The sequence below is a fragment of the Platalea leucorodia genome (assembly GCF_965183815.1).
Source record: "Platalea leucorodia genome assembly, chromosome: 4".
In the NCBI taxonomy this organism is placed as follows: Eukaryota; Metazoa; Chordata; class Aves; order Pelecaniformes; family Threskiornithidae; genus Platalea; species Platalea leucorodia.
Genome location: NC_138826.1, coordinates 33867486 through 33884124, shown reverse-complemented (window position 1 = coordinate 33884124; position 16639 = coordinate 33867486). Strand labels below are relative to the sequence as shown.

Here is a 16639-nt window from a genome sequence, read left to right as displayed (position 1 = left end):
CAGCTTGCCCTTTGATGTAAAGAGTAAACCACTTGTTGGCTTTTAATATCGGTGCGTTTTTTGCTGGCTAATCCCTATGATAAAATGTGTAATTGAAAGAATGATATAGAATACACATAAGGTAGCAGTTTAATACAAGTTTGAGTGTTTTGGTTTTCAGAACTTGTTTTGTGCTTCCTCCTCTGAAATGGAAATTTAAAATAATTTCTTCTGTGTGTTGCAGTAAAATCTTTGTAAATGTGGAATAGCATTATTTTAATGGAGCAGGAATCATTGTATTTCTTCTTTATGGTTTTGGTTTCATTATTTTCTTCATGACTTTTTTCCTTTCTTTTCAAATTCATTTAAGTAAGTACTTAAAACTTTTTTGCTTTTTATCTTTTATTTCCAAAATTGCTGTCAACCAGTAATTTATTTTAATAGCTACCGTTCTGAATTAGGCATTGAACTAATGACTTAAAGATGAGAATTTTGAGCGAATCCGTCCTGAGCATTTTCTACACCCTCATTCTTGAAGTACTGGAGTAAGATCAGGCACAATATATTTGCCTGTCTGTGAAATGGAATTTTAATCAAATTTTAACAAAATTCTGAACTTCAGATTCAGAGAAGATGGCACAATATCTAGAAGAGGAGCGGCATATGAGAGAAGAAAACTTGAGACTTCAAAGAAAATTACAGAGGGAAATGGAACGTAGGGAAGCACTCTGCAGGCAACTGTCAGAAAGTGAATCCAGCTTAGAAATGGACGATGAAAGGTTTGTATTTTCTAGCCATCCAGATATGTTGGCATTGAGCTTATTAATCAATACTCATACTTCTTTTTAAATATTATAGAATAAGTATTCATAGAAATAACCTGTATATGGGTTTAATATATGTATCAAGTTTCAGCATGGTCCAGGAATATCTTCAGTAGAATTGTATCAAACTTGTGTAGAAATTGCATTAGTTTTAACAGTGAGAAAGAAAATACTTGTATCTGAAGATTGCTTAGGATTTTGATAATATATATTGAAATAAATATAGCTGTGGAGCTGAGATTCAGGATAATTCAGTCATAGTACCACTGGTTTGCCCCTAACTTGGTAACTGCAAGGAATTCTGTGAGGTAGGAACAACGTCCTTACTTGCGGCTAATTTGTCCTTTGCAGAAAGTAAAATAGGTTCAGCCGAATACAAAGGGATACTGTGTAAAGCCTTAGAGAGAGGAAGCATTTCAAGAACTGTTGGGTTGTTCTTGATGTCCAAACCATAACATCCTTGATTTTTTTTTTTTCTCTACTGCAAGCTGCATTGCTTACACTGACCTTACAGATAGTCTTGAGTTTTTCATGGTTTTATATGATGCCTTTTAGTGTTTTCTCACGTCATAGTAATATGACAGTGTTATATCTTGAAAGAGATTTTTAAGTACACTTTGAATAAAACATTCTTATTTCTTATCAAATGCTCATTATTTTTTTGTACTATTTTACATTATTCTGGATTTATAGTCGTCCAGATATTGTGTTTCAAGGAGCACCCTTAAAGTTCAAGGTAGCGTTTTCATTTTTAGGAAATACTAGGCAACTGACTTGCAGTAGCATCTGGTATTAAGATGTATTGAATGCTATATAAATTAAAGTGTCAGAAACACAGGATTCTGATGTTTGAATCTACTTTCATTAGCCTAATCTTTTCTGCCAATATTTACATTGTGATGGAAATATAGTCAAACTCTAAATCTATGTGAATTAACAGTATTAATCCAAAAATGTAGGGTGTCCTAATAATTTTTTTTTGTCAACCAGTTGTAGGTAGTGGTAATCAATAAAACGCAGGAAAATTTGATTTAACTAGTCTGTACTTCTAAGAAATTTCATTGTCATGTTGATTTTCTTGGTACTACAAAGGCATGACAGAATTGCTCCAAAACAGGTGTTCGCAGTGTAAGTAATACAAAGCAAAGGGAAGGCCGAAGCAGGTATTAGAGTGGTTAGTCTTAGGAGAACTGTGTAGGCAAAATAATTGTGGAACTACATGCAGTAATGATTTTAAAATGTAAATTCTTGTCAGCTTATGTTGTCTTCCTAAAAATGATGGTGGTGATGGATCAGATATCCAGTTTTTTCCATTGTATTCTGTTAGCTGGTGATACTTATTTTTTGTAGATGGGGGTGGATGAAGATGCTTTACGGAATGCAAAACACACAGCTCTCCCAAAACTTCTTCCTCCTGACTAGCAATAGCTTTGTCTTCTCAGTCCTCCATCCTATTCTCTGGAGTAGTAGGGAAATATCTGAAACCAGGAAGCATACTAACGGTGTGCTGCTATTCCATATCACCTGATCCAGGTACTAGGATGACTTACAGAAAATTGTGTTTATGTAGAATAAAATAAGATTAATTCACAAAGACCACTGCCTTGCTGTAACGCACATACTGTCTGCATTACAAGTTACTGTGTGTTGCAAGGTAGCCTAGTCAGTTCAATTTGGCTAACCTTGCCACTGGTAGCTCTTTAGAAAACTTGTATTTAATTAAAATTTAATTTGCCAGTTTGTTAATTTTCTGTTGTTCTCTATTGCAGCTACTTTTATTACCTGATCTACCCTAATTTAAACCAACTTTGGTATCACTACAATGTACTGCCTGTGTTAGGTGTTGTGGCTTAGTAAACCTGAATATCCTGGTTAAAAATCACTAAGATGCAGTATCAAAACATGTTTCAAAAAGTTTATGAACTGGCTCACAGACCTCAAAGTAGTCATCATTGTGAGTTTCATCAAATAGGAATATTTTTAATGCTGCTCCATGTTGTGTTTTTTTTTTTTCCTGTGATCTGGAAATAAATGTGGCTACTAAGAATTTCTGAGAACACAATGGTAGAAGGGGAGACAAGTAAGAGTCAAAGGACTGTTAGGTAGCTAATTATGCCTGCTGCTTTTCTGTGTCCAGTAAAGAAATACAGCTAAATATCATAATATAAACCCAGGTGCACTGATTTGCAGCCATATGTTCAGGAAAAGGTGCGCCGAGGAACCTCTAATCTAGATAATGACTGAAAAACCTAGGTGGAGAGTGCATAAGCAAGTCAACTTGAAAGCTGCCAGCCTAGTGCTGTGGAAAAAATACATAAAATTACTTTTGAGGTGTAAACAGTAAGCGGCAAGTAGGAACAATTGATATGATTTTTATCTCCTTTTATATAGCACTTGATGGCTGTGAAGAAGCTTCACTGTATTCAGTGAGTAAAGTACAAATAAATACCACTAAAATTATTACAGGTGGGGAAAAATGCCTTGCCTGAGGTTCTAATCGGTTCACTTTTATCATAGTGAAGTGTGGGAGGTGTCTTGCAGCACAATCTAGAAGCATCTTTAGTGGGAGAAAGCCTTGGATTCAGAATGCGTCTCTGTTCCAGTGCCAAAAGACACGATGAACAAATGGCTAAATGTTGAGACCAGAGGGATTCAAGTAGGAAACAGGGCATGTTTTTAACTGTGAGGCTGATCAGCTGTTGGAATGAATTATCAATACTTTATTGATTTCCCCCCCTCCCCCCACCCCTTTTCATGATTTCAGATTAGTGCTGAATGCCTTTCTGGAAGATACGCTCCAGCCAGACAAGCTATTGAGTTCAATGTAGAAATGATGTGTTAAGTGCAAGAATGTAGTATAGGTCAGATATGATGACATGATTTATACCTCTGGCCTTAATATGTACTATTCTAATCATATGCAACTTTTATGGTTTTAACTGCAAATGCCTAAGATAAGTCCAGCTGTTTCCATTGAAAGTTAAGCCAGTATCTGAGCCTTCAGAAATGACGAGAGTTCCTGTCATGACTTCCTAAAGGTGACTGGTCCTTCATTAATCTAATGTGATTCTTTTGGGAATTGAAAAAAACCACAGTGAAACATTTAAACCATGGCACATTTTAAAAGGTTTGATCTAATTATTCTTTACCTTTTTTTGTTAGATATTTTAATGAGATGTCTGCACAAGGATTAAGACCTCGCACTGTGTCCAGTCCTATCCCTTATACACCCTCACCAAGTTCTAGCAGACCTATATCACCTGGTAAATATTCAACCCAGTTTCTAAAACTATTGTATGCATCACATAGTAATGTGCCCTATTAATATATTTAGGTAGTAGCCTTTCAAAGCTAGTCTGGAGAAAAATACTGCATCATAAATGTAAGAATAGTTTTGCCTTAGATGTCTTCTAGTGCAGCATGGTTTTGGATGGTTCTGTTTTACACTGTGAACAGATATTAAAGGTCAGTTAAGTAGCTATCACTTGAACTTTTATTTCTTTTTTGCTCTCTCTTTTTCTCTCTTGCTGTCTCTTCTCCCTGCCCCCCCAAGTTGCCCAACAGGATGCATAGTTCAAATAGATTCCTAGAATTTGGTGATAAACTAGTAATGAGACTGCTATTGTGCTCTGAATTGAAAGTTCTTATAGAAGTCTAATCTTGAAAGCTTTGGAAAAAAGTCAGTTTCCATTTCTCTTCAGTAGAGAGAGAAATGGCTTTTGTGTACTGCTGCTATTTTCTCTTGTAAAACAATAACTATAAAAATTAAGAATTTCTGTCTGTAGTACTTTGTATAACAAAGGCAAACTAACCTTTTCTGCATTTTTAATTGCTGAATATATTTTTTTAAGTCAAAGGAAATGTATTTGTGTTACTAAAACATTTATTGACTGAAATTTAAAATCTCTTAAAATTGCGCTTGGACGTTCATTAAAAGTTGTTGGCTGTGGATGTTATATGGCGATCACAAACTCACTTGTACATAACGAAGCGAATCCTGCGCACCCTGCTTTCCCAAGTTCACCTTTAGAACCTGTTGGACAGAGTCCTACAGTAAGGGCAAATGAGATGTGCTCTATATCAACACGTTCTGCAAGATGGGATTGAGACGTTTCATTACATGGGTCTGCTAGAACGCATGAAATGTCTTTAAACAGTTTAAATTTCAAGATTGACTTTAGCTTTTCAGAAGGACTCAAAATGGTTTTAGTCCACCTGTTGCAAGAGGAGTAAGCATGTGTAAAAGCTAGCTATGGCCATAAGCCATGTTACAGTGTTAGAGATGAGCATTATGATAAGAGTTTTTCAAGAGGTTTTTGGGCTTCTGAAATGAGCCAGGTCACTTGACTTCCAAGGTATGTTACCAAGAAAACAGTATGTTTTCTTACCCTTTTCCTGTAACTGGGTGTACAGAAACATAGTCATGCTAACAACTGTTCTGGAGTAACTACTTCGGACGTTCGTGGTTATACATGTGCAGCCCTCATAATAATACAGTATTCAACTGCACATTGTATCTGCAGTCCACACAGTGGTTATAATTAAAAGTATGTCTAGAGAAAATTATCTGGTAACTTACAGGCTTGCATCCTAGATAACCTAGAAATGCACCCAATTTAGATGCTGATGTGTTAGTGTAGGAGTACTCTGTCAGTTTGTTCCTACACTGGGACTGAAGCACATTCCTTGTTCCCTGTGGACTTGACTTCCCATCAGTAATTGATACAAGAGTGCTGTGTTCTAGTGGGAATTATATCCCACAGACAGGGGATGCTGACACACAGTCTGAAGCAGAGTTAAAAATAGCACAGCTGAAATGATTGGTTCTAACAGAGTTCACAATTTTGGTAATGTTGGTACAGTAAATGTTCCAGGCTAGCACTTCTGCACAGGCCGTTACATTACTCTCCTTCACGTCTGATAAATTAATATCCACAGTTGGGAAGTTTCAGACTTCAGAAAAATAGAAGCAGCAGTTTGTTAGAGAGCTAATGAGATCAATAGGGAATTTTGTACAGCTGTCTGTATATATGAATATGGTAATATGAATATGGTATATATGAATATGAAATGGTATATATGAATGCAGTAATGGATGAAAACAAATAGTTTTTAAGAGTATTTGATATCTAAAGTAGTACAGTAAGACATTGTCAAAAGTATCAGCACAGAATAATACAACAGTTGTAAAAATATAAGTATCATATAAAATAATTATTTATATAAATATATATACACATATAAAATATAAGCATCAAGTAATTGTATGACTTGGCATGTTTTGTTTGGGAAATGATGTGCCTGACTTTGTAGAAACATAATTTTAAACCACTTAGAAACGCTATAATTTCATATGGATAGCTGGTCAGGTTTAATGGGTCAGGTTTTGGCTCCTGAATCCCAGAGCCTTTTGTGCTTGCATGGCTTGAGATGCTTTTGGGGACTCTTTCAAGCTGAGATACTGCTGAGATTTCTAGCATAGTGCATGGAACTTTGAAGACTGTGGAAGTGTCGCAACTCCTAGGCAGCTGGGGATTAGTTACTGTAATTACCAATTAGTCTTTAGTGTAGATAAACTGTTTTATGCTATGCTTCTGCAGCTAAGCTAGATAGAGATTTTGGGCTGCACAGACGAGCTACCTTGGATGTACGTGCACTACTCTGTTATCGCTTCTTTGACTGCCATGTAGACTTGCATTTGTAAAACTTTTGGAGCTGGTTTATCCCAAAGCAGTCCAAAATTGTAACGTTGCAAAGGTGACTTAAAGTATATTTTTTGCCTTTTATTGTTCTGGGCTCTTGTCTCTGACTTGCAGCACATTGTCATCTGCATGAACATTGACTTGTTTCTGTCCTTGTGCTTACAGAAGCACTTAGTTATAAAACATGTGCTGTACAGACAATTAGACTGTGTAGTCAAAAAGCAGATTAATTTTGTTAATCTGCATTGTTTAACTACTGTAAAGTGACAGTGATTCCACTCAGAATTTACACCAGACACATAAGGGATGTAGCAGAATCAAACTTAGAATTGAAGGAAGCAAGTGGAGTATGTTTTCTTATGTGACTTTATTAGTGATTTGAGGCTTGGTGTCCCCCTGTCCCGTCTTCCCTGCCCCCCCCCCCCATCTTGATCTTGTCTCGTCAGTTGTAGGCACAAACACAGATACATGCAGTTAAGGGCAAAGCTGGGTGTTGGTGCATACTGTAGCTGCAGTGGCACTGTTTTGCATTGATTTAGTGTTGAAGAACTGTTAAATCCAATGTGGTGTTATAAAAGTTTAATAGACTTTTAGAGATTTTTTTCATCATAATTCTCCAAAGCAGTTGCTAGTGTAACACTAAACAGCTGACAAAAGTCTTGTCTCCTACCTTACTGATGTTTTTGTCAGAAAGTAATAATGAGCTAAAGGTTTTGGAAGATGTGCTGTTTTGAGAAATACTCAAAAGGTTCAGAAAACTTCAAGGTCTGAACTTAAAGCACTTAGTTGCTGTTTCTGTTTATCTTGGTTAGCTATATAGGTACTCTGCATTTTTATAAATTAGTTCTTACAGAAAGGAAATATTTAGATGGAAGAATTAGATATTTGCACTTTTGAATATTAAGCTTTCCTTAATGTGGATAAAACAAGTTGTAATTTTAAATGTTGGTTGCTAGCCTGGTCCTGCTAGCAGCTAATCCCAGGGTGTTTTAACTTCACAGCCCCAAAGATCTTTGGGTCCCTGCCTATAAACGCAGAGGCAAAACAGGGGGAAGCCTGGGTGTGGATCTGGTATGCCTTGAAGGAGCCACCTACATCCAGTTTCTTTGTGGAAACTCATAGTGACCCAATGCTAGATGGCTTCTCCAGGCACAACCGTTCTGCTTCTTCAGACTGTATTTTGTTCAGGGAGCCGTTTCCTCCGAGGAGAAATGGAAGGCTGGGTGGAAATACTTGTGGACTAGAACTAAGCTGCCAGGGGAGCCTTACACCATTGATGTTAAGTGAAAAGTTATATTTAACATTGTGTAATGTATGTTTTGAAACATATGGTAGTTTATTACAAGAAAATAAATTAATTTTGCATCACGCTTTGCAGTACAGTGACTATTTTTTAGGTGTCTAATCTGGCAGCAGTTACCATTTCTTAACCTATCATTGATTCAGAACTAAAAAGTTTTTAAAAAACCTCACACTTTAGTTTGTGATATAAACAAGACTGTTGATGCTACCTTGTTTTAACCATTTTTAGGTCTGTCGTATGCAAGTCACACAGTTGGTTTCACACCACCAACTTCACTGACTAGAGCTGGAATGTCTTACTACAATTCCCCAGGCCTTCATGTGCAACATATGGGACCATCCCATGGTATTACAGTAAGTATTTAAAATAGTAAATACTTGTTACTAATGTCAGCTTGGTTTTTAAAAGTCACGATTGCTTGTCCTTAAGCTTTTTTACAAAACATTTTTGTAAATGTTTGTTTTTGTCTCCTTACTCCAAGATATCTATTGCTGCTTTCTTCAAACCTGATTTTCCTCTTCACCCCTCAGAAACTGATTCTTTTTGGAGAGCCTTATTTTCTGCAAAAGAATAGGATGTATTATCATCTTAAGGACAGTAATAGGTATCATCTTATGGATCAGCAGGCAGGGTGTGAGAAGTGATGTTCTAAGCTACTAAGCCTATCCCGGGAAGTAAAAACGTTGCTTTCATTTTTCTCCTAGTCTCCACCATCTGACGGATGAGTCATCTGAGGTTGCTCCAAGCTCAGGTTTTCTTCAGGATGACACACAATGCTACCACCATGTCACTGTAACAGGCAGTTAACTCTTATTTTCTATTCTCATTGGCAAAGAAGAAAGTTAATATAAACATTTTTAGGACAATTTCTCGTATCTTTCAACTGGATTTATTTCCTTTTTACCTCCGATGTTTGATACATTTCTACTTAATCATGTTTCTTCTAAATTTTTGTGGAGTTTAATGAGAAAACAGAGCCTAAATATTAACCATTTGGCAAAATACCCTGTAGTTGTTCTATCAAGACCATTTTCATTTTTCTCAACAGGTATGGTAGTATATAAATATCCTGCAAGGTTTTTGCATATACTTGTCATTTTCAGATGTGAAAACATGTTTCAACAGAATTTTTAGTAGAATGCTAAAATACGGCTGCTTCTAAAATAGTTTAGATTAGCGTGCAGAGGTAATTGTTAATTTCATTGAGCAAAGAGCAGTGGAAATGTGACAATAGTGGATAGAATAGGAGGGAAGCTGGAGCTCAGCAGAAGGTAGAATCCTGGTCCGGGTTCAGCCCACTGCTGTGTGTCACATGAGTTAGTCACAGCAAGATCTTTATGCTTAACCTGGAGCCTAATTTTATAAACAAGTTTTTCAAAGAACTTGTTCTGTTCAGTCTCTGTGAACTACTGCTCTTTCTGAAACTGTAAATCAATTTGTGTCCATTGAGTCACTATGAAAAAGATCATCTTCAGGACAAAATGCTAATTGTTTTGAGAAAGGTGTTGATAAGTAGGTCTTGGCTTTGTCTCAATACTGAAACCAGGTCCCTTTGTATTATTAGATGTACGCAAATGCAATAAATGATTTTAAGTGTTTCAGAGACATCAGTCAGTTGTCAAGAATCCCTTGGCTTTTCGCATAGAGCGTTAATCTATTGTACATAGTTGTGCAGAAAAATAGATACAATATACATGATTTGACTAAACTGCAGTTTGATTCTTGACTCTTCATTTTTGATCTCCATTACAGAATAAATTGACTTTACCTGTAGTACATTTGGTGCAGCACTGTAATTATGCTTCTCCCCAGAGTTGATCACCTTTGGTTGATTATTAATTGTGGGTGGGTGGTTTGTCATGCTATGAGGTTCTTGTTTAATGCTAACTGGATCGGTAAGTAGTGAGCATTTTGGTTTCAAAAGTGCAGAAGTTAGTGTTGTGCAGTGTAATTTATATTTTTACATTGCTAACATTAAAGAAGATTCCCCACTCCCTGGTTTGTAAAGACAAAGTGGGGTTTAAATCTTTGTGTCTAAATGTGCAGGTTGTTGAAAATCTGTGGTTTCTGTTGAGGGCAGCTCTCCAACGGCTTCACTCCTGCAGCTCAAAGGGTTGTAATCTTATGGTTCTCTAAAGTACAACTTGTATTATGCTTTGGTCTTGCTCCAGTGTGCAGGCTAAGAGTCTTTCAGAAAGCTGGAGATTCTGGGCAGACTCTCTGGCATTCAAAACATTCCCACCCACACTCGGGTACCACATAGTTGGACTTCATACGCCAGCAGTGTAACGTTAAAGGTTCATCAGCACCTACTGGTTGGGCAGGCACAACTGGGAGGTGCTGTGTCTACAGCATCTCTATTTTCTTTTTCGGTTGCTGGTCATCATAGGTAAACATACCTTCAGGACATGTGTTGTGTTCATTTCCTGCAAGCTGACAGGAAGGAATGCGTGTTCTGTTTGATCTCAAAAGTACTTCCCCTTTCCTTTGCTACCCCATTTCAGAGTAAAGTTTATTTTATGTAAAAGTTGTGTTGTGATTCTTGCAATGTTTTGAAATGGATTTTTCCCACATAATTGTTCGGATTTTTTTTGTGGTGTGTGTTTTTTTTTTTTTTTTTTTTTTTTTTTCCCTTTGCCAAGCTTAGTACATTGATTAGAGGACTTGCACCTAAAGTGGTTCAGGAGTGTGTTAAACATAATTTCAATATTTGTTCTGCAGAGGCCTTCACCACGAAGAAGTAACAGCCCCGACAAATTTAAACGTCCCACTCCTCCTCCTTCTCCAAACACGCAGACCCCAGTGCAGCCACCTCCGCCACCACCTCCACCACCTGTGCAACCTACGGTCCAATCCGCAGCATCGCAGTCAGCCACTTTTCAACATTCAGTGCATCCCTCCTCTCAGCCTTAGTGCATGTGCTCAGCAGTCTGTATGTCAGAAGTGGACTCATAACATGGAGCAGTTTACTAAAAGCCAAAGGCTTACTTGGCATATTTGGATTTGACTTATTTGCACTGAGGTTATATAGGCTTCACTGTTAATTGTGTTGTAAACGTTTGTATAAAATGCAGCCAGTGTTGTGGGTCTACAACACTAACTTAACAACGTTTTCCATCAGTGTTTACTTGAACTACATGTATGTCCATTCTCTGGCTGGAACATTTGCTACTCTGTTTGGTAATACGGCATTATGTCGTTTTGCTTGGCTCCAAAGCTTCATTTTCCTGGCTTTTAGGTTTGTAAAATTAAAGGGATACCTTTTTATATTTTTTCATGACAATTTGCAGAAAATTAAAGGCATGATGGGCTATATGATAAATTCTGAAATATTACAGTGTTTACCAAGCTTATGGAAAATTAGCACTACGTTTCAGTCATTTGAAATAACAGCTTCTAGTGCAAAAGTGAGTCAGACACCCTGATCAGTGCCCAAGACACATACTCTATTGTATTACGTAGTAAATAAGCTTAATTCAGCACACAGGACGCATCCATACTTCTCCTGTTCAAAAGCACCTCAAAGATATGGTACAGTCTGAATTTTACAGTGAGGGAACTGGCGTGTTGGAGTCTGTGGAATGTAAAATTCGTGGACCTTAAGATTTGATGATTTCACTTGACATTTACGTTAACCTGTAAGCTGCCCATACTGTGTGATCTGTCACAATTAACTTCGGTAAGTGTGGTCCTGCCCACAGGTTACTGATAGCTGATTAAAGTGTGCTCTTTGATTTTTTTTTTTTTTTTTTTTTTTTTTTTTGCTGCAGAAGGCAATGTGATTGTAGAGAACAGCTGATGATAATTTTTTCTTGTTAAAATATATTAATTGTGATTCCCCTGAAGCAAAGTTTGAACAGGTATTCTAAATGTTCAAAAGTCTGTTAGAAAATAAGATATAAGATGAGCATCTAGGAATATATTGGCATAACAGCCAAAATGTTGTATTGCTTGGTAGTAACAGAGTACAAGAAAGTAGCACAACATGGCACTAATGAATGCTTATTTAGCAGCCTAAGCCGGTACAATGTATAAAGAAGTGTATTCTGAATACATTCTTTCCATTCATTTAGCACAAATAAATGGGTTTCACTTTGCAGTGGAACGAAGTGTCACTTCTTGATATTGGCATCTTAGTTACATTTTTCCTGAGGTTCCTGTTGAGTACTGAGGTTTATATATTATTGATGATTTTAAGTGGTTTACCTCATATATATGGATATGTGGGCCATGGAAAATGACAAGAGAATGTTTATTTTATGAGAATATGTATCTGGCTATAATCAGACAGAACATGAGTAATTTATCTTTTGTTTACAAAAGTTTGTTTGACATGCCTAATGCTTTATTAAGGATGTTCTTAAGAAGGAAGTACAGCATTCTGGTAGTATACTAACACTTGTACATATATTTTCATGTTTGCCGCTCACCTATTCAGTAAGAATTGCAAACTGAAAATCTTTATAAAATTAGTGCTCTAAATAAAAATAGTAAGTTAAAATAATGTTGTAAAAGGTTCCGCTTAAGGCAAAACTAGAATTTCTTCACTGTAGCTATGTAGTTTCAGCTCCGAGAGAATTTAGAGAAATGCATATATAGTCTATTACACTTCTTAAACCAATATGGGATCAAGTGCATTATCAAATTACATTAGTTATGGTAGTGACTCTCCAATCAAGTGATTCTCAAGTGATTGTGGCAGACCTAAAATTTGACCAGTGCTTCCATCTGAAAATAATTGACTATAGCAGATGCTCACCTTTCCATAGAAGAAACTCAGCTGTGAGCATTGTAATTAATCAGAGCTCCTGAATCAGTGGTGGGATTGCATGTGAGAAAATTACAGGCAGTCAGAGGTGGGACTAAGGTCAAGATGGGATTGGTTTAGTTTGACGCTTGTCCTTTTGTAAACATAAGACGAAGAAAAAAATATATTCTTTTATAAGTAGGATTCCAGCTCAAATATACCACTATTTGAAATGGTGCCCTCCTTTCTGAAGTGCTTTGAGATTCTTGGACATACGTCTCTACAGAGTGCGAGCTCATGGTGGTGGTAGTACAAATGCGGGGGGGAGGGGGTAAAGCCTTTGACAGTGTTGTTTTAAGATCTTAAAATGGAAAATTGCCTAGAATAATTGATGTTTGAGGCATATTCCAAAACTGAATTTGTGTAACCCTAGTTCAGCTGCTGTTATAAAGTGTCTTAGTGAACTCTCCTTACTATTCCAGTGGGACTGTTACCAGAGGAAAGTAAAGAACTGACAAATGTATACTAAATCTTGAAAGTGTAACAAGGCGCTAAATTGGCCTTACCTAACTAAGAACGTTGAACAGACATTTGCTTGCAATCAGAAGTGTTAAACTCTATTTGTAGACTTTTTGAATAAGATGAGAAATTGTGCACAACCGTCTCTTAATAAATGTAAACGGATTTTCAGTTCTCCTTGTGAATTATAGTCATGAATTATGATTCCGCAGCTGTGATTTTATCAGATCTCCTATAGACTGGAGAAACTCACTTGACAGTGAGGTCCAGCTTGCTATGAGGGCTTAAGTGCTTGGCTAAGTTATCTCAGAAGCACCTGGGTGGGTTTCTGTTGTCCTTTTCATTACTAATGCCTGTCAGTTGCACACTGCATCATCACTAGTTGTGTAAGGCCACAGAAGCAATTTTAAGCAGTGATGAGCGTTTCGTAAGTGTACCCCTTTACAGCTAAAGGTTTAAAAAAATATATTTATCTTTTAGCTGTTTCAGCAGTGCTTTCCTCTCTGACAATCAAGCAGCTTTCTTTTTACTTTTTCTCTCAAGGGATCTGGCTTGGACACTGGAATGCAGCTGATACTGTGTAGAGCATTAAGAGTTTATTTTATCCACGATTTGTTCCAGAGAAGTTCTTTGGAAGAAGAGTTGGGACTGTTCGGAAATAGTCTTCCAGCTAACAGCCAGATAAGATTGTTTTAATTACATATACTCCATATTGCCAAGGGCAGAAAGGACTATCAGAGTTTTTCAAGAAAGCGTCAGTGCTTTTCTATTTCTAATTGCTGTACTGGAGCTGAACAGAACAGGATTCTTTTTCCTGTTAAAATGTTCGTGTTCAGGAATTCATCTGCCTGGGTGGAATCCCTGTGCACTTCAGCTGAATGAAAAATGCAGTCTTGGAAGCAATGAAAATGAGAAGGCTTCCTGGGTTCTGTGCAAGTTGCACTGCTGACAGGAGACAATATAGACTCCGTGTATTCTGTTAAATAAATGGAAACTGATCACGGAGACAAATAAAAGAGCCTTGAATACTTTGTCAAAGAACGCAGTCTCTCGTCCTCAGTATTACTGCTTACTAAGAGGATGCATCCAGGGACCTTGTTTAAGTCTTGTAGTGCTTTTTCTAATCCTAATGCTTAGTTTTACAAGCAGTATGGGTTCTAATACTGTTCAACTCTTTGATGTTTCCTTCTTGTTTCAGTCATGGCAGTCTATTTCTTTTTGATCCTTGGGAGTCTACAGAGCATGGACTATGCAGAGCATATTTCTCCAGTTCAAGCCATCTCATAAGAAACCAGAAGGTTTATGAGTGTAAGCTATGAAATTATAATACATGCATATGTTACAACAACCTTCCTGAGGGGAAAGATCTGTCCTCTTGAAGGGAGAGAAAACAGAGCCCCTAATTACCAAATGGACTATATGCATAGAGACAATCTGGTTTCCTCATTTCCCTTAGGAGCTGAATTCCTCTCCCAGCCCTTTTCAGATTCGGACTAGAGTTCTTAACCTTTTAATTTTTTTGAAATTACACATCTCGCTGTAATAAGTACTCAGGATATCCTTCATGTTCGTTTTGGGTAATAACCACTAGTCCCAGTACAAATAGAGGTTAAGACTCATTGCCACTTTGTGGACCGGAGGAAGTGACTGAATATGCCAGACCGTGGCCTTTACGATGCAGTCATAGTTCAAGTGGGAGTGTGTGCTCATATCATGATTCTTTTTTTAAGCAGCTGTTGCTGTTTTTGCATTGATAGCGTGCCCTGAAGAGGAGATAAAACTATGGAGTTTGGCACTGCATTAACAGACAGCTGCTATGTTAGGGAGAATAGTGCTTGTTCCTATTCAACTAGTTAGGCTCCAAAGAAAAGTACTACCTCATCTTTAGGTTGGGAGGATGTGGCTGCAGGGTCAGGAGAAATGTCGTAGCTGTGCTAGGTTTTGTTCTGCATGTGTTACCTGGATAGGAGTCTTTCCTCACTGGAACTGGGCTCCAGACGTTATAAAGCTTTTGTAGAGGAGGAGTGGGAAGTTAGGAGAGATGGTTGAGTTTGAGAAGACTGTGTGTCCCTGTAGTAAATTGCTGCTCAGAGTACTCTTTGGCTAGGCCTGGGAATTGCCTGTACTAAAACTACAATTTTTTTTCTGTGTGGTTTCCTTTCAAAAAGTGCTGTGTTGCCGTTCTTTTAAGTTCCTGGCATTGGAAAAAAAAACAAAAAAAGCAATTCCCCTTTACACAGAAATATTGGAAGTAGTCTTCTATGTGCAAACGTGGGTTTTCTCATGATATAAATCAATACTGTATCTATAAACGAAGGTGTTTTATTCTAGTGGTAAAACCTAAGCTGTCCAAGGCACTTTAGTTTGTGATTGCTGACTTTTGTTTTGGCAGGTGTTTCAGATGAAATCTAAGCCTCCTGTGGAGGAAGAAAAAAAATCACCTGACAGCTGTAGACTGTTCCTTTCCTGCAGAAATACAGCAATTTCCTCAAATGCAAGTAAAAGCGGAGCAAGCATCCTCGAGCTTTTCTGAAGCTTATATTTAATTTCAGTACCTTGGTGATTGCTCTTGTGTATTTAGAGAATCTCCAAAGCCTCATTATAGGTTGGTTGGGTGTCTAGCTGGTTATTCCTATGTTTTCCTGATCCTAATGAAGGAAGCCTGTTCCAATTTGGATCGAATTTATAAATCCACTGGTTAACAACAATGGTCAAAGTGCAGATTTGTTGAGCATGAATCCAAGTGATGACTTTAAAAGCATTACACTGTGTTGGTGTGAATTGGAGCTTATCGTTGAAAGAACCTCAGATACAAAGAAGTTTTTTGGTTTGTTTTTTTGTTTGTTTTTTTTTTTTTTTTTAGGAGGTTATATTTTATTCCTGTATTAGCTGTATTATTGCTTTGTTGTATATCTTAAGGTGTTTACATATATTTGTAATTGTTACGATGTGTCTGTAATCAAGCTCATCTGTGCCTTCATGCAGACTTCCAATAAATACTTGATTTTTTTTTTTTTGTATTTGCTTGTATGGAAGACTGTGGGGTGGATGCATATTTCCTTCTGACTGTCAGCCTGTCATCACTGGGAAAAAGAAAGAAAATGAAAACTGGGAATCAGAGAAAGATACGTGCTTGTCTTTATTGTTGCTGTCTTTGATTCTACTTGGGCCATTTCTGGTATTTTCGCTTAAATGGCTGAGTGGGGAATCTGGGGATAATCGTGTTTGCATAATAAAGTTTGCATAGGAGGTGCTCCTTGCTTTGGATTAGGTGAATATTCAAAGTATGATCATGCATGCTTGACTCCATCAGTTTTGTTTCTATCTTGGAACAATGTAACTATATTTCTTGAGCTATTATTGTGGGAAAATGCCAGAGTATCTTTCCCCTTCTGAATTAAACATGTATGTTTAACCTTTTACAGCTGCCTTCCAGTGAGAGTTTTGCCACACCATGAACTGCAGTATCTTTTGGTCTTAGTAAGCCTGCTTACCTTGAGGGTACTTTCTGATGATGGGGGGTAGAAGAGCAGAGTTTCATCTCTTTTCCGGTTTTCCTAAGCTC

General features: G+C 37.3%; 1 protein-coding gene across 4 annotated transcripts in view; it reads left to right on the top strand.

Annotated features, from left to right (window-relative positions):
• CCDC6 (coiled-coil domain containing 6) overlaps positions 1 to 15948 on the top strand; it is a gene marked incomplete at its 5' end in the record, with an annotated part of 54682 nt that extends 38734 nt beyond the window's left edge. The window contains 5 exons of one of the 4 annotated variants that reach the window (XR_014228102.1): positions 602 to 758; positions 3966 to 4066; positions 8037 to 8161; positions 10530 to 11487; positions 13618 to 15948. Coding sequence is in view for 2 of the 4 variants with exons in the window: in XM_082311035.1 (XP_082167161.1) it covers positions 602 to 758; positions 3966 to 4066; positions 8037 to 8161; positions 10530 to 10721 (575 nt within the window). Of the gene's footprint in view, positions 1 to 601; positions 759 to 3965; positions 4067 to 8036; positions 8162 to 8512; positions 8597 to 10529 lie in introns of those variants that run through there. The other 3 variants (XR_014228103.1, XM_082311035.1, XM_082311036.1) reach the window with 3 other exon arrangements.
• Between the last annotated feature and the right edge of the window lie 691 nt (positions 15949 to 16639).